Source organism: Delphinus delphis, chromosome 6, assembly GCF_949987515.2.
Source record: "Delphinus delphis chromosome 6, mDelDel1.2, whole genome shotgun sequence".
Lineage (NCBI taxonomy): Eukaryota > Metazoa > Chordata > Mammalia > Artiodactyla > Delphinidae > Delphinus > Delphinus delphis.
The window spans coordinates 62190770-62212061 of NC_082688.1; the positions used below are offsets into that span (position 1 = coordinate 62190770).

A 21292-nucleotide genomic window follows, 5' to 3' on the forward strand; every position below is an offset into this window, starting at 1 on the left:
TTTTTTTTTCTTTTCCCAATGTAGGCATTTACTGCTATAAAGTCCAGGAGTTAACTAAGTTTTATTGAACACCACTGGGCCAGGCTCTATGCTATGTGTATACATTATTCCATGCAGTTCTTCCAACCATACTAATATAGTAATCCAGTAGGTAACATATGCCATCTTCTGGGTGAAAACATTGGTATAGAGAAAATACTAAGTAACATGTCTCATTGACCAAAATCTAAGAGCTAATTAGTGGAATAATTGTATTTTATCCCTGATCTTTCAAGATCCAAACCCAAGTTCTTTCTAGGATACCAGTCTGCCTGGGACACCATTTTCCTACACTGTTTAAGTCTGGAACTTCATAAAGATGTAGCAAAGAAATGCCCAAATATACTGAATCAAAAAGGAAAAAACAAAATAAAACAAAAAAAAATCTATTGTTCCTTAGTTTATTTAGAGAAAACGGTTAGGTAAAGTGTTTCTGTAAAGTGATATTACCAATGTATGAGAAAGATTCTGTTAAGATTATCTGAACGTCGAATAACTTTGTAGTTTTCACAGTGAAAAAGAAATAGTGTCTGGATGGTAGTCTTTTCTTGACAAGCTTAAACAGAAACTGATACCTCTTAATTTTGACTAAGCATAAAGTTAAGGTGCAAAAGCAACTGAAAATATTTAGGCCTTTTACATAATGATACAGAACAAATTCTTAGCCTTGGTACAAAAATATTTTCCCATGAGTTGCAAAAGCTGAGAATGAGATCTCCTAATTATGATAATCATACTGCAATTCCACATAGTACCTTTTATCCAAGAACATCTAACCACTCCACAAACCATAATGAACTGAGTCTAGCTGCATCTCTCTGAAGTAGCATGAGATATTATTTTGAAAGTGGTTAAGTATATTAAAGATGGCTAAAGCTGTCAAGCAAGTTGCTCAGAGTGAAATGAATCAGGAATCACCATATATCTTAGGAATCTATATCCTTGTTCCACAGAATGGAGCACCAGGCTATTTGTTTTTCTTAAGGAAAACGAGATTCTCAAATCATCATTCATTTAAAGAAATTATTACTACATTAACTTCTTAAACTGCTATAAGGATACAATTTAAAAAGGAAATCTTGCCTTAAGAACTTTTTTAAATGCACTCATTTAAAACATAAAGTGTGTTTAGCAATTAAGTTGCAAGGCATGTAACAAACCTCCTTTGTGTTCATTAAAAAAAAAAAAAAGGCAGCATAAACATAGACTTCAGAGAAATTTAAGTATGTCCCTAAATAGGAAGCCAAAACTCAAGAGGAAGAACATATTTGTCATGAGAATTTTAAGAACAGTAAGACTGCGTTTATGGGGAGGAAATGGGAGATCAGAATAAGAATTTGGAGTCAAGACCTCTGGGCCTTTCTGTGTCATATGCTTGAAAAGCATTTTACCCACATCTTTGCTCCGGATTAAAAAATGGAAAACAGCCTTGCTTCCCATATACAAATAGACGTTTTCTGAATGCTCAGCCCGATTCCTCCTAAGAAAGAATCTATCACTTTGGATTCAGGAGCGTGAAGTAGTAGGTTATTTACAGTTTGGCAAAACTCTAGAAAAAGATGCACAAGATAAAGGTGGCCTGGTGTCAGTCTAAGCTCTAGTCCTTAGCTAAAGTCTCTACACAGCCAAATTGTTTTCTTTAATATCTTTTGTTGTTGCAATTAGCAAAATTTTGTCCACACTGAAAATAGGCCTGAGATACTAATGAAGCCCCGTGAAGCTCTTCTGAGGGCAGCTTAGAGTCAGTAACCCGCAGCATAGCAGTGTGGTGATATCCTAATCAAGAGCTTCTGTTTAAGACAATACGGTGAGCTTTTCTACAGCATGGACTCTCACAGCATTTCTTACCCTTGCTCAGCACTCCACACTCTCCATGACATGCCTCCAAATTACATTCTCACCTTCACCTCCAAAAACATTCTTGATCCTCGGCACCTCTGGTTGGCTTGCCACTTCCCTGATCAGGAAGTGAACTTTTACATCTCTAGTCTTTGCCTATTTTCTTCATTACAGGCTCAAATTACAATGTCGTTCTTGACATAAGCCACCCATATTCATCTCTCTCTATCCAAATTCATCTTGTTCATCATTATGCAACTGACATAGGTCTTTTCCCAAAGAAAATTAATCCATACTTATTCTCTGCTACATTACCATATACATATGGATCAGTTATTCTTCTCCCGCACCCGTTTCTTCATTCAACATACCTTTGTTGATTTGCCATGGATTGAATACTAATAATCCCAGTCAGAAACTAGGATTAATGGATAGGATAGACCCATTGCACTGGAGGAGTCCCTGCTTACCACTTCTTTGTCATTTGTCTTTGCCTTTGATTGTTATCACTATATCTGTTTCTGCCATGTTTTGAAAAATTCTCTGCCTTATAAGATCCCTTAATCATGTGTAAACTCTTTCTACCAATGCAGTCATGTCCCAGAATCAAACTCTGGGATCATTCCAACAGTGTTCTATTGGACACATGGGGGAAATTTCACTTTTCTTTGCAAACTGTATATTGATCATATACTAGTAATGTGATATTTTGGAGAATCAAGACATTTTAGGCCTGGAAGGAATCTTAAAGATAATCTCCAATATTCTTACCTAACAACAGGAAAATGTAGGCATTGGAAGATTAGGTGACTTATTACAAGTCATAGGTTAAGTTACTAATGGAACCAAAACTAGAATCAAGGTTTTAGGTTTCCTTGTTGTTCTCAACAAACTACCCCATCAGTGGGTAACTGAGTCACAGGACATCATTGATATAAATAAATAATAAGTCAGCCATCACCTCTGTTTTAAAAGCATTGTATGTTTTTAAACATACAGAAATAGAAATAGAGAATACATCTACACAGAAATAGATCAGTGTAGATATAAACATGACAAACTACATCACATTCAAAGAAGAGCAAACTCTTACACATCCAGGTGAAATCATCTAATTAGAGTAAAATTCTAGGAGAATACTAAATTGGAAAAATAAATATAGTTTTTGAGGCAATGTCATTTAAAGGGCTAAATAAGTTCATTTAAAATAAATCAAACACAGTAATTTTTTAAGATGGTATCATGCAAAGGGGCAGTTTAAACACTTTAATTTCTAGAAGACTAAAGATAGAAGCATATAAGTTTAGTTATTGATAATCTTCAGTGCCAGAGGCATCATTAAGCTATCTGCAGAAAATGGAAAGGGCTCAATAAGATTATGAGCACTGGATCATCACAGTACTAGATATATGCTGAATCACAGATAATCAGAGAGAGAAAGCCATTGGAAATAAAGAACACAGGCGTGTCCAGTCATTTGCTGTGGCTGCTGTCTAGCAAATGGGTGCCTTTGCAGAGACCCTAAAGACTAGCTTGGGTGTAAAAGATATATAAAAAATTCACCCCTGAATTTGGGGTCTTATCTTGAGAAGGTAAAATTAAAAGGGTTAAAGTATTATTAGAATAGATTTAGTTGTTTGATTAAAACACAAGCATATGTGCCTGGAAATAATGAATGGTCATAGTTTGGAGTTAAGAATACAACACAATTTTTAAGTCACTCAATAACTCTTTAAGCAACTTTTTTTTTTTTTTTTTTAATCAAGGACATGCCAAAGTCAACACAAAGAATGGAAACTTTTCAGGTTAGATAAGGAATCTCTGCTATCTGGGCAGATTACACAGAAGAATAACCTTTTACTTCCTCTTGTTAAGAGCAAACTAAATTCTTCTACACCAGTTTTTCATTCCAACAGAGGGAAAAAAAAAAACAAGTTCTAGCTTTGCATTAATAATAGTAGTAATTTATCCACAAACTCCTTTATAAAATTGTCTCCTAACATATTGTCTAAATATCTTTGATAACTAAACTGTTTAATATTTAATGAAATTTGTTGTTATTCATTGTTTTAAACCTATGTTTTTTTCTTCTAATAAAGATTTAGATTTTAAAAAATTTATCTCCTAATTAATCCATCAAAACTGAGCAAATTTTACCAACATTTTGACACATTTTATTGCTTTTCTTCCAGAATCATTCTTTGTAGATATGATCATTCAAGGCAAATATAGTTTGGATTTGTTGGCATATTTACTGAGTTTCTATTTCAATTCAAGCTCTGTTCTTTACTATCTCCTTTCACATTCTGGAACAAACCGTATTAACTGAGAACACAAATACTCTCCTCTTTGATAAGCAAAAACATTTAGTTATAGTTCTTTGCCATGTTTATTTCTAGTTTAATCTCAACAACACATATAAGCCATAATTTTTAATCAAACTTACTATTCGTTCGGAGAAAAAATGGAAAGTAATCACTGTCTGTCATACATAAGCATTTTAGGAGACCAGCAAAGCTTACACCACTACACTGTAAGATCTCCACAGCCAAAGGCATACCTTTAACACTTTTGTAGATGGAAAAATATGTTCATTAAAATGACCCAAAGATATAGTCACGTTATTACTGTTAAAATTAAAAGCAAAGATATACATAACAAATTGGTGTCCCATGTTTCAATATTCTATTTTCCTTAGAAATTAGATATCCATAGATTTTTGGTTATTAACTTGATTTATATTAAAGTTCTAAAATTAATAAATATCTTGCAAATTATGTTTAAACTGACACAGTACAGAACATAATTACAGTTGAATCAAAAAGATTGAGTTATAATGCAATATAGTTGAATACGTAATTGCACGTTTTTTTAATCTCAGTATATGGAAGAAACATTAGCTTATCTCACAGTAAACCAGTATAAGAAATTTAGGAATTTAGTATTAACTGGTCTCTTCATTAGAAAATAAATCCAAATCTTAAAAAATAAAATAAAATTGTATGTTTAGTCTCCATACTGAAAAAAGCTGAAAAAAGGAAAAGGTATTCTGTGATTATAACCTAAAATTACCAAACCAATTCATGTCTGAAGATTCACTTTGATGCTTCTGCGATAACACTGTGAGGATTTTTTTTTCCTTAACATGTCAGTGCATTCAATATACTACAGTTCGATTTTTTTTATTTTCTTGAAATTCTGGGAATATTAAAATTTTGCAAGTATTTATTATGTCTCTAATTAGAAAATTCTCTTTTTGCCTAAGAGACTTTATAATTTATTAGTATACTCTAGAAGTAGGGAAATATTTCATTTTCTTATCGGTGAGCAGTAAAAGGTTTTTCTCAATTAAACAGCCACCAACAGGACTTGAAACTTTAGTTCTACCACCCCAGACACAGGGCACTAGAAAATGCAAAGCACACATTCTCAAAGAGTTACTCTACTAATCAAGGGAAATAATATTTTATACATGGATTTGAGCACACCAAAAGACAAACAAACAGTATAGAACGACTAACCATATTCCTTGCCATCTCTCACCCAACAGAGAATAGATTCCCATCATCCTAATAGAGATCCCCAAGTGAACACATCATGAAACCAGATTGCCAATTAGAGCTACCCCAAATAGGGAATAATTTATAGATTATATGACCTTGAGTGGCCTAGGGGTTCAGTACCCAAGCCCTTGGAATTGGCTATTTCACACATATTTTTTATACAGGAGAGTTCAGTACCCAGTTGTGGAAGTGGATATTACCTAAACAGTAAGTTAAGCAAAACGATTAGCCAAAAATCCAGAACAACAACAACGAAGCAAACAAACCAGAATAAAAAGCACCAAGTCAGAAGAAAACTGAGTCAGAGAAGATAAAGTTCAATTGCTATTTGTGATTTCACTCCAGAGGCCACTTCCTGGGCAACTCTGTTTAACTAGTTCCAGCAGGTGAGCACACTAGGCATCTTGACGGCAACCTCCAACCCTATCAAAGTGTAATTATTAAGTAGTTGGAAATATGGCTCTCGTACAAACAGAGGGAGCACGTGTTGAAGATTTATTTAGCTCATTTAATGAGAGAAGCATCAAGATGATATAGCTGGTCCAAAAGAGAGGAAAAGTTTATATATTTTCTCAGGAAAGACATATGAAATTATTTGGTTAGAGACAAAACTGTTTAATGTGGAGTGGGACAGTAAAACCATAACTTTGAGATTTATTTTTTTTCACTGGACAGAAATCATTTTCATGTCTTCCAAACACAAATCTACAAGTCAACTTACAACTTCATAAATCTGGGCCAAATTAGTAAATTATGGGTCACACAAAGGTATCTCCCCATAGATAGTTAAATTATGCTTTGGGAGGCCTCTTAGGTTATGCCCCAGCACATCACTGAAGAGACATTTAAACTTGAGCTCACTGATCCTTTCCTTGGCTGTGTCCAGTCTACTGATACATTCATCAAAAGCATTCTTCACTTATATTTTAGTGTTTTTGACTTATAGCATTTCCTTTTGATCCTTTCTGCAAATTATCTCTCTGCTCACATTACCCACCTGTCCTTGCATGTTGCCTTTCTTCATTAGATCCCTTAGCGTATTAATCATAGTTATTTTAAATTCCCAGTCTAAGAATTCCAAAATGTGTGCCATATCTGAGTCTGGTTCTGATGCTTGCTCTATCTCTTCAGACTTTTTTGCGTTTTAGCATGTCTTATAATTCCTGGCTGAAAGCTGTATATGATATAAAAGGAACTGGGATAAATAGGTCTTTGATGTGAGGTTTTATATTTATCTGACTAAGAGTTAGATTGTGTTTACTGTATGCTGTAGCTGTAGTTATCAGAGAATAATATTTCCTCTAGGATCTTTTTTATGTCTATTCTGTTGTCTTTGGGTTTTCCTAGAGACTCCTTAAATAGAGCCTGAGGCCTGTAGTACTTTTAGCTGTAATCCCTTTTCTTATGCAGAAGCCCTTTCGATGTGATGTTAGGTGTAGGGAAGGAGAGGCATTCTGTAGTCCATGATTAGGTCTCAGTCTTTTCCGGAGCCTGAGTTGGGCATTTCCCTTCCCCCAGGTTAGTTAGGCTTTGGTAAAACCCCAATCAGTGAGGCTCTGGTAAAACCGTTTCCCTTGACAGCAGGCCTTGTGCAGGAGAACGGAGAGCTCTGGGCATATTTGAGAGGGCTCACTTTCCCCCTGTCTGTGCCAGCAGCATCGGGGTTAGTGAGAACCTGGTGGGGTTGCAGGAGGAAAAACTCATGAAAGTGTGGGGCTCTCCCTGAAGTTTTTAACTCTCAAGGTAGTCCACACTGAATCTCCAGCACTCATCAATTAACAACTTTAAGTCTTCCTACTGATAACTGGCTCCAGATGGGCCTCCTGCTTCTGGGCATCTGTTTTCGGTTAGCTATGATCCTCTGTAGCCACCTCTTTGTCTCCTGGGGACAGCAGTTTACCCTGTGACATCAAGTCTCTGAGGGATCTAAGAAAAGTTGTTGATTTTCAGTTTAAGTTTCTTTCTTGTTGGGAAGATAGGAGTGGTAACTTGCAAGCTCTTTATGTATCAGATTGGAACCACAATGAGAATAATCATCAGCTTCCCAGATTTGTTGTGAATGACATTAAATGTATTAGATAAGTTAATATTTAAGGTATGGTATATAAGTAGCAGTTAATCAATGACAGATATGTTTACTAATATCCCTAAAGCTGTTCTTTTTTTTTTTTAAATGAGACAAAATCACTCGATAAAAAAAAGTCAGCGTATGATCAACGGATGTTGGAATATGGCAGGTGTTTCTCACTGGCCGCTCTTCAGGGTGTGAGATCACTGCTCCAACTTGTGTCATCTGGAGAGCCCCACCCAAATTTTCCCAAATGAAAATATTTAGTCAGTGTTTAGGCATCATATGAAAAAGAAAAGAAAACTAATCTTCATCACAAAGTGAAATATTCCAAATATTACCAAATTATCAACATTACGTAAAAAAATGAATGGTTCTAAAAAAATGCCAGCGCCTCAGTTACACTTCCTATGCAAAAGGACCATTCTACAGAAGGCCCTTTCTAAAGAAAATGGGTTAATATAGGAAATACAAGTCTGGCTCGTAGGAGGCACTCAGTAAATACAGGTTTTATCCTTAACCTAATCTCCTCCTTCCTTTCTCCTAGTGAGGCCAAATTAAAGTGAATTCTTCGAATTAAATGAAGAATTTTGAAAAGCAAGAGTGTAATTTAGTCAATTTGTCAATATTGGAAATTCAAAGATATTAGTATAATCTTAGTGTATTCTAATTTCTTAAACTATATCTGAATGTTATTATTTACATTTATTATCTTATACCCTCCATTTTATGACCATCAAATTATAAGGAGTATTATTTATAAGTGGTATCTATTGAAAGCATCATCTGTGTCACTAAATACCAGAGATATCATTTGTCATTTCTCCTTGAGGGTAATAAGCCATCTTTTCTTAGGGAGAAGAAAGGTGGTCCTATGGGAGATACAGATGGTGCCTCAATGAAGACCTTGAGTCCCTTGAACATTTCTTGTCTTCATCAATAAACATTTAACTAGTTACTCAATTTTTTACCTTTTTCAAAATATAAAACAATGTATCAATAGTGTAGCATTCCACAGACATGGTGGTCCAGCATCTATCATTCAAAATTATCCACAAGTAGAAAGATATCTAGATCCTTGCTACTCATAGTGTAACCCATATACCAACAGCATTGGTGTATTAGTTATCCCCACTGCATAACAAATACTCCAAAACTTAACAAGGTAAACAACAAACGTGTTATCTCACAGTTTCTATGAGTCAGAAGTCTGGGCACAGATAAACTGAGTGACTCTGGATTAGGGTCTCTTCCAAGTCTGCAATCAGCACGTCAGTTGGGGCTGCTGTCACATCAAGGCCCTATTCAGGGAGCATCTGCTTCCAAGCTCACTCACATAGCCAGTAGCACATGGCAGCCCTAGCGCCTTGCTAGCTGTTGTCCTGAGATATCAGTTCCTTACCATGGAGATCTCACAATAGGACAGTTCACAGCCTGGCAGATGGCTCTCCTCAGAGCAAGTGGGAGAGTATACCCAAGACAGAAAGCACAGTATTTTTGTAACCTTTTCTCAGAAGTGACATCCCATCATCTTTGCCATATTCTATTCCTGAGAAACTAGTCAGTAGGTCCAGTCTGCACTCAAGGGCAGGGAACTACACAAGGGTGTAGATCCCAGGAGAGAGGGGGTTTATTGGGAGATATCTTAGAGGCTGCCCACCTGTACTGGCATCCACTGGGAACTTGTTAGAAACGCAGGATCACAGAACTAGTGAAGAGAATCTGAATTTTAACAGGATTCCAAGGTGATCCATATGTCAAGAAGCACTGCTCTAAGGAGCAAGGGCCAGGCGCTTTATTCTGTTGCAGAGGCTGCTTCCTCACTTAATTTTACTCACTGGTGAATGTTACTTTCTAACAATTGCAAAGATTAATTTTCCTTGCAACTCAGTTCTCTCATACTCAAGAAAAAGGAAAAAAATGTAGGGTTCCTGAAGGACTACTGGGCTGCAGATAGCAGATCAGAAAGAGTTGAGGGACTGAGGAAGAAAAAGGGAGCAAAAGGACTGTGACAAACAGATCTAATATCAATATCCAGTAATTACTGAAAGAGAAGATTGAGCATTTGTACGCGTAGGGATGTTCAGGACCATGGGGAAAAAGGACTAATGCCCTATTCCCTCAACAGCCCTTAAGTGCACTGCTGAATAATTCTGAATTAGAAATACTCTGTTTATGGTGGTGGCCTCTTACTACTTGATTCTGCTTGGGTCTACTTCCTCCTGTTTACCAAGATAGAGAAGTTCACAGCATATTTTAGAAATAAACTATCAAAAATTATAATATAGAAATGCAAATACTTAAGTGAGTTTTAGGCATCTTGATTATTCCCTTTCCAAATACATTTTATATCTCAATGATGCTTAAAGAATAATCTACATTCAGTATTTGAAACCTTTCCATAAAAAAACACTAATAACTTTGGTATAAATATTTTATATCTCCCTCAAATTCTTCTTAGGGGAAAAGATAAAATTCCATTGAGCTTGTAATCCTCCATTAAAAAATGGCCTAAGGGGAAAAATGAAAAATCTCTAAATCTACTTATCACAAACATAGTAGATTAGGGAAAGCCTCTATTCTATACCTTCACTGGTAGACTGGAGCCGACTCCTACTTGGGTGTGGGAGATGTTTGTTAAATTTTTAGTAGTTTTACATACTAGTTTTTAACCACAGTCACAATTAAAACTTAAAGTATGTATATAAACCTACAAATTAATAATTTATATGAAAAAACAAAGGTAACAGATACTCAAAATCATCACTTTGTAATTATTTTCTACACTTTACGTTTAATCTTTTTTTTAGGTTATTTAAAACATCTGTTGTATCTACAGGGTTTTCACACTACATAATGCTGTACTACCGAGCATCTCTTACGAACCCTGTTTGGTGACATCACATTGGTAGCTTGAAACTGGCCATGGTAGGAGTATTTACAGCACAGAAATTGGAAAATGCTATAAATCAGAACTTGACTTAATTTTGCTGATTGTCCTCAAGACAGGGAAATGTTAATACTACAGATTCAGCTTAAAAGTGTGTCATGTCCTTAGCTATTACATTATCAATAACACAAAAAAAATTGGTAAATACTCTTCATGCAGTCAAAAACTATTATCCGGTTCAGCAAAATTGCTCCCATCACTGACAAACCAGTAAAGTTCAGACGTAACTCGTGCTAAGGCTGAAACAGGCTTCAGTTTAATGAATATAATTTGTACTAGGGTGAAAAATACTTTAACAACAGATCACGTATCAGATTTAAGGATGAAAACTATTTAGAAAAGAGTAGGTGGATTGGGATCAATTCTATTTGTTAAATTACGGTTGAAACTGAAACCACAAGTTGCTGTACATACAAGAATTCAACAAAAATGAACAAAAACAGTCTGAGAATCAATTAGTTACAGTATATGGAATTTATAATAAAAGGTACTGTATATTTTAGTGTTATTTGTGAAGAGTGTGCTACACATCTTTTGTATCAGAACAGTTTCTACTACATGCATGTATGCATGTTTGTGTGTGTGTACGTGTGTGCATAGTTTTGCCAGGGAGCCAATTATTCAACATCTACCAGCACACCACCCTGTCTCCTTCCCTCCCAAGGGAAACATGGCCACTACAAATCACAGAGGGGTACATTACCATATCCTAGTCTTCCATGTAAAAATATCATTTTAAGTTCTAAATTAAAAAAATGCACATGCAGAGAGAACATTTATTATAAGTTAGTGGAAACACTTCTTGGCTGGTCTGTGTTCTGCTACAAATGTGGGGAGTCCATGTTTTAGTGACATCATTCCAAATGCATTTCAGCTCAGGTGATTTACAGTCTCTTACATTAGCCAAAATTACACTTTGCGTATACATATTAAAAGCTCTCAGGAAAACAATTTTCACTGTACTAGGATATGGAAAAGGAAATGACGTCATAGGCATCTAAGTATCAACTGGACCTAAAACCTGACCGAATAAGGCTGAAAAGCTCTCTGTCTTACTTTGGTAATCAGAGGACTCGCCAGCAGACACTATACAGATCTCATGAGCAGGCCTGGTGGCAGGAATTTATGTTCAAGATTCAGGGGAGTCACACGTGCCCCTTTCAAATAAACCAGATGCAACTTTCTAATTTATCAAAACAACATCAACCGGTCAGCTGTGCTGATGATAGTGTTTTTATGTAGTAATTTAGTCTTTGGGGAAATTACTCTTCTGTGAGGTTTTAAAGAAAAAAGTGAACTGTTTTAGTTAATGTTCAACTCCACATAAAAACAACTCAAATGGAGGAAGACGAAGCCGACTGATATAAAAATGGAATCCTTTGTTGCCCAGTTCAAAACAAATTCTGTTGTAAATTTTGAACTGGCTAAGAAGGCAGAGGAAAGCTTTGGCAGAATAACACTGACTTGTAAATGCTACAGGCTCTTCTCCTAAAGCATTCTAAACCAAAAGCAGTGGGTGCAAATACTGTAGAGTGTCTTCTCAGACTGTAAAGAGACAGTGATATCCTTATGGGTCCTCTGAGAGAACAGTTAGAGGAGTGCTTTAGAATTACAGCTATTAATAAAACTGCTGGAAATTTTAAGGATGAGTAGGCAGAAAATCTTCTGTATTCATCAAACTGAGGATGAGAATTTGGCAAATGTGAAGAGGGAGCAAATTTAGACATGAGGAGGTTATATAAAGGGAATATCCAGATAAACTGGGATAAACTGCTGGAAAAACAATATTCTAAGCACCTTTACAAAAGCTCTTTAAATGAGTACACATAGATGCTTTTGAATTTTTTTTTTTGTATATTTAGAAATAAATATGGCTAGAAAAGAGGCTTCCCCCTAACTACAAATTTGAAAAAAAATGCCGATTGGTTTCTTCTACTTGCACACTAGGATTAGAGCATCACATTACAAGGTAAATCTTATTTATTTTCCTTTCTTCATGTGCATGATTATGAACTTGCTTGCAAAGTAGTCTTTCTTCTAATTCATGTAACAGCTTTCTGGACATTTGGGATTTGGGTCATGGATACTGTGGATTTTAGAGTAGGGATTTATAACTGGGAGATGGCTTGCTTTCATCTGATTAGTCAATTCCCATAAATAAAAGGATAAAAATGGCGCAGGAGAGCTTTGTGAGAGAGATGAACACACGGCGCTGTGCAAGCCTGCACGATGACAAGGTGGAGGGAGCAACATCCCTATTTGGCAGATACATCCAGCAGCTCATGTGCACATTTCCGTTAATATACAGACCTATTGAAGATGATATGTATGTTTATCCTGGAGCAGACACAAATACGATTTTTAGTGAAACTCAAATGGCAAAAGCTAAAATTACTGTTACCACACAATTTCTGATAAGGTGATTAAAATTCACATGGAGAGCTCAAACTTTAGCCGTGAGTTTTTTACTAGCTAAGTAATTTGCCAGAGATGGAGCAGCAAATTGACTGGTCTGTCTCCTGTAGAGCTTGCATGGTTCTCTAGTCGTAGAAACAATTTTGTAATCAAATGGCCACAGGAATGACAATCAGAGACTATGTTAGAATGAAGAGTAATCCTGAGACAATCTGATCTACAGAATCTTCTTAGCAAATAACATTTTCAATGAAACCTCAATATAAAAGGCAAACAAAAGTGACAGGTGGACTCCTCAGTTGAATTAAATCTTCATTAGTGGGCAGAAATTAGTCTTTGTTCACAGACTGCTTTCCTACGTTCACTGGATCCTGTGGCTCACTGGAGCTCAGAATAAACCCCCAGGATTCTTCTTCATGTATACAAAAGTTGTATATACCAAGCCACCTTGCCCAAAGGTCAACAGGTAGACGGTGGCAGTGGCAGGCCAGAGCCCTGTCCTGTGTTCCTCACACCATCACCAAAGAAGTCAACTTAGTTGGCAACTCCCTGATTAAATGAAAATGTGACCACCTTCTCTCTTTCTTGGATTCCACTGAGCCAATTCATAACCTTTGTATTCTTGCAGTATTAAAATGATAGTCTGGACAAAAACATAGATCTGGAAAAGTTTATTATTAAGAATATTTGCAAGATCTTTTCTGACCCACCTCCTAGAGTAATGAAAATAAAAACAGAAATAAACAAACGGGTCCTAATGAAACTTCAAAGCTTTTGCAGAGCAAAGGAAACCATAAACAAGATGAAAAAACAACACTCAGAATGGGAGAAAATATTTGCAAACAAAGCAGCAAAGGATTAATCTCCAAAATATACAAACAGCTCACAGAGCTCAATATCAAAAAAACAATCCAATTAAAAATTGGGCAGAAGACCTAAATAGACATTTCACCAAAGAAGACATACAGATGGCCAAGAGGCCCATGAAAAGATGCTCAACATCACTAATTATTAGAGAAATGCAAATCAAAACTACAATGAGTATCACCTTACACCAGTCAGAATGGCCATCATCACAAAATCTACAAACAATAAATGCCGGAGAGGGTGTGGAGAAAAGGGAACCCTTTTGCACTGTTGGTGGAAATGTAAATTGATGCAGCCACTATGGAGAACAGTATGGAGGTTCCTTAAAAAACTAAACATAGAACTACCATATGACCCAGCAATCCCAAAGTACTGGGCATATACCCTGAGAAAACCATAACTCAAAAGGACACATGTAACCCAATGTTCATTGCAGCACTATTTACAATAGCCGGGACATGGAAACAACCTAAATGTCCAATGATAGATGAATGGATAAAGAAGAGGTGGTACATATATACAATGGAATATTACTCAGCCATAAAAAGGAATGAAATTGGGTCATTTGTAGAGATGTGGATGGACCCTGAGTCTGTCATACAAAGTGAAGTAAGCCAGAAAGAGAAAAACAAATATCGTATACTAACGCATATATGTGGAATCTAGAAAAATGGTACAGATGAACCTATTTGTAGGGTAGGAATAGAGACACAGATGTAGAGAACGGACATGTGGACACAGAGGGGTAAGGGGAGGGTGGGACGAATTGGGAGATTAGGTTTGACATAAGTACACTACCATGTGTAATATAGATAGCAGTGGGAACCTGCTATATAGCACAGGGAGCTCAGCTCGGGAGGGAGGTCCAAGAGGACGGGGATACAGGTATACATATAGCTGATTCATTTCACTGTACAGCAGAGACTAACAACATTGTAAAGCGATTTTACTCCAATTAAAAAAAAAAAGAATATTTGCTCTTGCAAGACCCCCCATTTCAATTTCTACCCTAGACCCAGTTCATTGCTTGTTCAAAAATGGTATGAAACTTCAGGCTTCATTCAGTCTAGAGTTGAGAGACCTGTTAGGATACAGTCCTAAAGCATGAGAGACTTATGAAGTACAAAGATGGATTGCATTGCAATAACTGTAATGGCCAAAGTGGACAAGTGAAGAGGAAAACAGGAAAGGACATTGACATTTCTTTGGATCAATGAATGAAAACCTTCCAAACAAATTTTTTTGGTAATGTTCTATTTGTTTGTTCCCTTTAACTTTTTTCACCAAGTGTTCACAGAACAACTGTGCTGTGCTAGTATCAGTTATTACCTCGGAACAAACAGAGTAATGTTTGGAGTGTGATTCACCCCATGAAGTCCACTTCCTTTCAGAGATACTATCTTGTGATCTGTACATTTAAGCTAGGAATAACCTTGCCCCAGTTATTCAGTGTTTGAATTCTGTGAATGAATGGGAATGGGATTTCATGCTGGATTTGCTTCAATACTGCAAAGCTCTTTCCTGAAGTTACCTTATTCTTTCCCTTCAAGTATCATATCACAGCAAAACCCAAGGGAGGGGCATTCCTGACAGATGGTTCAACCTGAAGCAATCATTCAGCCCTTGGACAAATACGAATTGTATACCTACTATGTGTCAAGCACTCTTGTAGGTCTTGGGCACAGAGTGGTGAACAGGACAGACCAAGTCCCCTTCACTGTGATGCTTACAAGCTCATGTGGGATACAGAAAATAATAAACAATAATAAGCAAGATGATTTCCACTAGTCATAAGTATTATGAGAGAACATAAAAACATAGAAATGTTGTGTACAACTAAGCGTGGAGACTGGATACCATGATTGATCAGACAGGCGCTCTCCAAGGAGGAGTCACTTAACCTCAGACAATGAGGAGGGCCTCCCAACTCCCAATATCTTCAGAGTAAAGCCCTGGGATCTTATATGACCTCAAGTGAGAAAACCACACATATTTCTGCCCAAGAGGCAAGTCTACCGTCTTTTTAATGGATGGCCAGACTTCCTAAGGACTGACATACTAACAGTGAGGAAAGGCAGGGCAGCTACTGGAGACAGAAGCCACACTGTGATTTAGTCCTGTGGTGAACTGTTCCTACTTTGAAGGTTCATCCGCAGTAGCATAATCGCACGTTAGTTCCAGGAGAAAGCAGTGTGAAGTGGCCTGGAGCGCCAGGTAATGGGCAGGAAGCCAGCCGTGGGCTCCCACGGTGGGAAGCTGTTTACTCTCTCCCCAGGAGGACACAGGGTTAGACACAGTTAAGTCTGTAATCATTACCAGCCAGATCAACACGTTCTAAGTGACTTGCTTTTGTCATTTTTCCCCTAACAGTGGTTCAATGGCCTGTGAATGTTTGCTTTCAGAAGAAAATAATTTTTTTAATTTCAATAAATCATTCATGGTCAAAGGAAGCTTTTGTTACTTCAGCGTCTACTCCCCTCTCATTCATATTGCTCAACAAAACTGAACAATTTTTATGTGATGCAGCCGCTGTTTAGCTCAGACAAAAACTGCTGGAAAAAAACTATCCTAAGTATGTTTTAACCCCCAGTTGATACAGTTGCTGGGAATGTGTATTATTGTTGTCTCAAGAGCTGAACTTTCTCAGATCCTAAAATTATGACTATTTCCAAAAAAAAAAAAGCAATCCATGCTTAAGACAGACCTTAAGAGATGTACAAAATGTAAGACACAGCTTCTTTAAGGAACTGAAAGCTTACCTGAAGAACCAGTGAGAAGACACAATCATAGGTAGCAACATAAGTGTACAAAATTAAGGTATACTGTTAGATACAAACTAAAAGGACTGAGAGGTTAAGCGGGCCAGCAGAAGAGGCTAGAATCAGCAAGTGGTGCTTGATGGGAGAAGTAGGACCTCAAGAAAGGGGAGGATCTGGACAGCAAGAGAGTCAAGTATTTCAAGTGAGGGGAGTAACAAGGAACACGCCCAGAGCTGGGCACGTGTGGGAACAATTTCACAGGACAGGGTGGGGATGTGAACAAATGCAGCTGTGTTTCGTTTGCGGAGCTGTCGGGAAATGGTCACACCTCTGTTGCACCACGCCTACAATGGGCACAGCAAGTTTTATCAGCTACAGATGACTAACTGAAGAATTTTGTAAGACTACGGCTCCAATTTATTTTCTAGGCTCCTTAGTGGATGTAAGCAAATTGTGGATGATTTGTACATATGGGTTGTATTGCTTGTAATTTGAACAGTATCTTGATGACTCATGGAGTATGGGGAGTATTTGAATATGAAGATTGCCAAAAAAACATCCTGCCCCCACACAACATTACTGCAAGGTCATTGAGACACCACCACAAATAGAAAAGCATCTCAAGACTTACTAAGTTCTGCTCATGAATACCTCAGAGAGAAATGATTGTCATTGCTGACCGCCTATGCATTTTTGGTGCATTTCTCAGAGAAGACAAGGCAGTCACCCAAGTTACTTTATTTAATATCCTTGCAAAATTAAGGGTTCTTAAATTGTATGTCATGTTTTTTATATTTATACATACGTATGTGTGTGCATACACATGCACACACATTTCAACCTATAATCTTACATCTTTGAAGTCACTGTAGAAATTCCATCTGTCCCAATATCTGTTTATCATATTCACTCAATCCAAAGTTCCCCTTCAGTTACAGATTAACTCCTACCCAGGAAATATTTTTACAATATGAATGCATACATCTGAAGACAATAGGCTTCTTTCTCCCTTATGGCTTGAGTCACTCACGACTGAGTGCCTTTGAGAATTCTAGAAACCCACAAATCTGAATTAGTCCTGGGTCTTAAAGAGAGAATTAGCAAAGTCCAGCCTCTTGGGTTAAAGACCCCAACAGAAGAAACTGGAATCCCTTTCAAACCATAATGAGTGTGACTAGGACCTCTGGTGGCCAAATTTGTCTCTGCCTCCCTGTCCAGGCCCTGGCATTTTTGTAGGAGCCTTATTTCTGCAGTTCCAACAAGAACAAGGGCTATCATGAGACTTCTTGCAGCCTCCCTTTCCCCACCTTCCCCAGAACCACACCCTTGATGTTAACATATATTCCCATTGAACTGTAGGGCCTACAAAGAAATTCTGCTTTGTGGCTGAGAAGACAGATTTCTCTGAAGTAACTTAAGACCATCAAAAACACTATACACCTAGAAAGCACTATGGGGAGTTCTAGAACCTCCCCAGAGTCTCATATCCAATTTTGATTGGGACTTCCCTAGACAAATTTGAAGGAAATAATCAGATCTACGGAAAACATCTGTACATTCATTGTGTAGAGTGGATTGGCCTCGTTTATCAGCACACTTCTGGATTCAGGGAATATTAAAACACTTTGGTTCTTAAAAATAAAAGCATTATTCAGCATTATATATTTGTCAATGTAATCATAAAAAGTGCAGACCTTGGGGCTTCCCTGGTGGCACAGTGGTTGAGAGTCCGCCTGCCGGTGCAGGGGACACGGGTTCGTGCACCGGTCTGGGAAGATCCCACATGCTGTGGAGCGGCTGGGCCCGTGAGCCATGGCCACTGAGCCTGCGCGTCCAGAGCCTGTGCTCCGCAACGGGAGAGGCCACGGCAGTGAGAGGCCCGCGTACCGCAAAAATAAATAAATAAATAAAAAGTGCAGACCTTTTCTGTACTCTGAACTTCTTTTTTCTAGATTTCAGTTTCTTCATCTAAAAAATGGGGATAAAAATAATAATACCTACGGCACAGGGTTACTGTTATAATGTAATGAGTGTTAGGTTTTGTAATGGTGCTTGCCACATCATCACTCAAAAAATAGGAGCTGCTGCAATGACGATGATGATTCCTTAATTTATACATTCCTCTTCTCCCCACCTCTCAATGTCCACACACATGTTCTCAATTAACATGGATAAACTATTAATCTGGCCAGAGAGAGAACAAGATTCTTGACAGAATCTGCCATTCAATAGGTTACTTCCAGGCAGCTTGGTCAGGGTCAGGGATGCAGTTGGAGTTTTACGTGCTTTTGGCGCCTGATGGGGCTGACAGGAAGTGAATTCTTTGATTAAGACGTCTACCATTTGTCAGCAGTTTTCAAAAAGATCCTGCACTCAAGTGAATTTGTATTTTATTCTATGGATTTAAAATCATGGACTGCAGAAGACAGAATTTAAATGCCTTTTGGGTCTTTCAAGAACACAGAGTAACTGGCAGGTCTCTCCTCTCTCCTTGTCCTCCGTAGGTTAACCTCAGAGCCACAGACGGCAGGCTCATGCGCCAGTTGCTCCTCATTAACGAGAGCATTGAGTCCATCAAGTGGATGATTGAAGAGAAAGCCACCATCACCAGCCGAGGCAGCAGTCTCAGTGGCAGCCTGTGCAGCTTACTGGAGAGTCAGAGCACTTCCTTATATGGCAGCTACAACAGCCTCCATGATGGCAGCGACGGGCTCGATGGCATCTCCGTGGGGAGCTACCTGGACACTTTGGCAGACGATGTCCCAGGCCATCAGACCCCGTCAGACTTGGACCAGTTCAGTGACAACTCAGTCATAGGGGACTCACATGCACTGCACAAGCGTCCCAAATTGGATTCTGAATACTACTGCTTTGGCTAATGACCCAGTTTTTTGCATGGGATTGGTGTGCAATTAACTTGTATTTATCCTTCTTCTCCGCTGCTATATTTTTGGTGTGATTTTTTAAAAATATGACAACCTTTTAAAAAGAAGCTTATTTTGGACGGCTTGATGGTATTTCTGTTGCTCCTAGTATTTCTCACCTGGACTGATTAATCTTTGTCTCTCTTACGTCTCTATTTTTATTTATTACAGTGATTTTTCTCCCTTCTTTCACAGTGGCACAAATAAGGTAGGGGGAAAAGAATAAGCAATAATTATGTTTTTGCTTCTGTTTTCAGGGCAAGGGGTCAGGGATTACAAGATAAACTTTGCTAAATTTTACAATAAACCAAAGTCTGATAGTAACTAATTTTGTTGCTTGCATTCTTAAATGTTTCAGAGATTCATTTTCCAGAAGACGCTGAGGTTTATTACTGTTTGTATTTTAGGTTGAACAAAATGCTCGGGACAAAGCTAGGCATTATTTCTCGGCCACAATGTCCTAGCGTGAAGTCAACAATACTGTTAGTCACACACTTCTCATTACAATCACTTGGAAGCCCCAACTCTGTGCAATCTGTTCAGTTAAATTTGCTGTTCATAGATCAGCATTTTGTCATCAGTGATTCTAACTCAAGCTGTAGACTAAGTCGTGTAATTATATATATGATTCTCCCAAATTTCAAAGAATAATTGAGATTAGGTATGGAGGTGATTAGAGGTTAAGGTGCCCTAAATTTAATTGTATTTTAGATTTTGTTGATGCTTACTGCATGCATTTTACAATTCTAGGATATATAAAGACATAGATGCACACAATGGATGAATGGATGGATGGATGGATGGATGGATGGATGGATGGATGGATGGATGGACAGAGTGGGAAGTAGAATCACTATTCCCTTAAGAAGTCTAATAGTCTAATAGATCCTTTCATCCTGGGATGGGTAAATAATCTCTTAATTTTCTGAAATGACATCTGAAAATATCACTCGTACTGAACATTTAGTTTTGATGTAATATTATTAATCCTCTACATTTCTTTTACCTTGATGATTCCTAGTGAGTTAATCTTATTGAGATTTCAAGCTGTTCTTTGTAATGATATAGGTTTCTGCACTGAACACTTGACAATATGAATCAAAAAGTCTTTCTACTTGTAACTTTAAAATGCCTATACTCAAGAAATGATTTCCCCCAGATTTCCTTTATTATACGTATTGCATACTTGTCAAATTTGTTCTTTCCAGGTTATATATTATTCAATTTCCAATTAATATAGACCCTGTAGGTTTTTTACAGTAGTCCTTTTTTCATAAATTGCTGATAAAATCCTCATCAACAACAACCTCATGATGTCAGGATTGTCTTCGTTCTGTGTTTGAGGAAAATGAAACACGTAGAAAGTAGGTAACTGGGTCAAATCTCCCAGTAAGTGTCAAAGCTGGCACTTAAACATGAACCTGTCTTATTCTAACAGTAAAACTTGGTACCTATAGTAGTAAAATAATAACGTATGGATGAGAATGCAAATTTAACCCCTGACAAAAATAAAGTGAGCAATCATTTTTCTTCCAAATCAGTAGGACCTACATTTTTGAATATGAGCTTTTTGAGCGCTTTCTTGAAATCACATGTCCAGTCAGTGATGTGCTTATAGGTAAATCAGGGAGTTGGCCACATGCCAGCTATTCCTCATCTATTTCCCCCTTTCTACTTGCTTTCATTTTAAACTTAGTAAAGGCTGGTGGGTTGCCTATTTTATTTGTTTAGTTTTAATCTGGAATTAAGCCAAGCAATTTGTAGCACAGGTTTTTTTTTTACCATATTAAAATCCAAGAGCATGCATTATGATCTAGTAGATAAAACATCCTTAGAACCAAGACTGAAGAATTTCAAACAGAGGGTAA

At 37.4% G+C, this 21292-nt stretch overlaps 1 protein-coding gene across 1 annotated transcript in view; it reads left to right on the forward strand.

The window, feature by feature from the left end:
* Nucleotides 1-20101, forward strand: part of LURAP1L (leucine rich adaptor protein 1 like) — a 45543-nt gene extending 25442 nt beyond the window's left edge. The window contains exon 2 of the mRNA XM_060014747.1: nt 19005-20101. Coding sequence (XP_059870730.1) covers nt 19005-19379 — 375 coding nt within the window. The 3' untranslated portion in view covers nt 19380-20101. The remainder of the gene's footprint in view (nt 1-19004) is intronic.
* Nucleotides 20102-21292: the final 1191 nt, after the last annotated feature.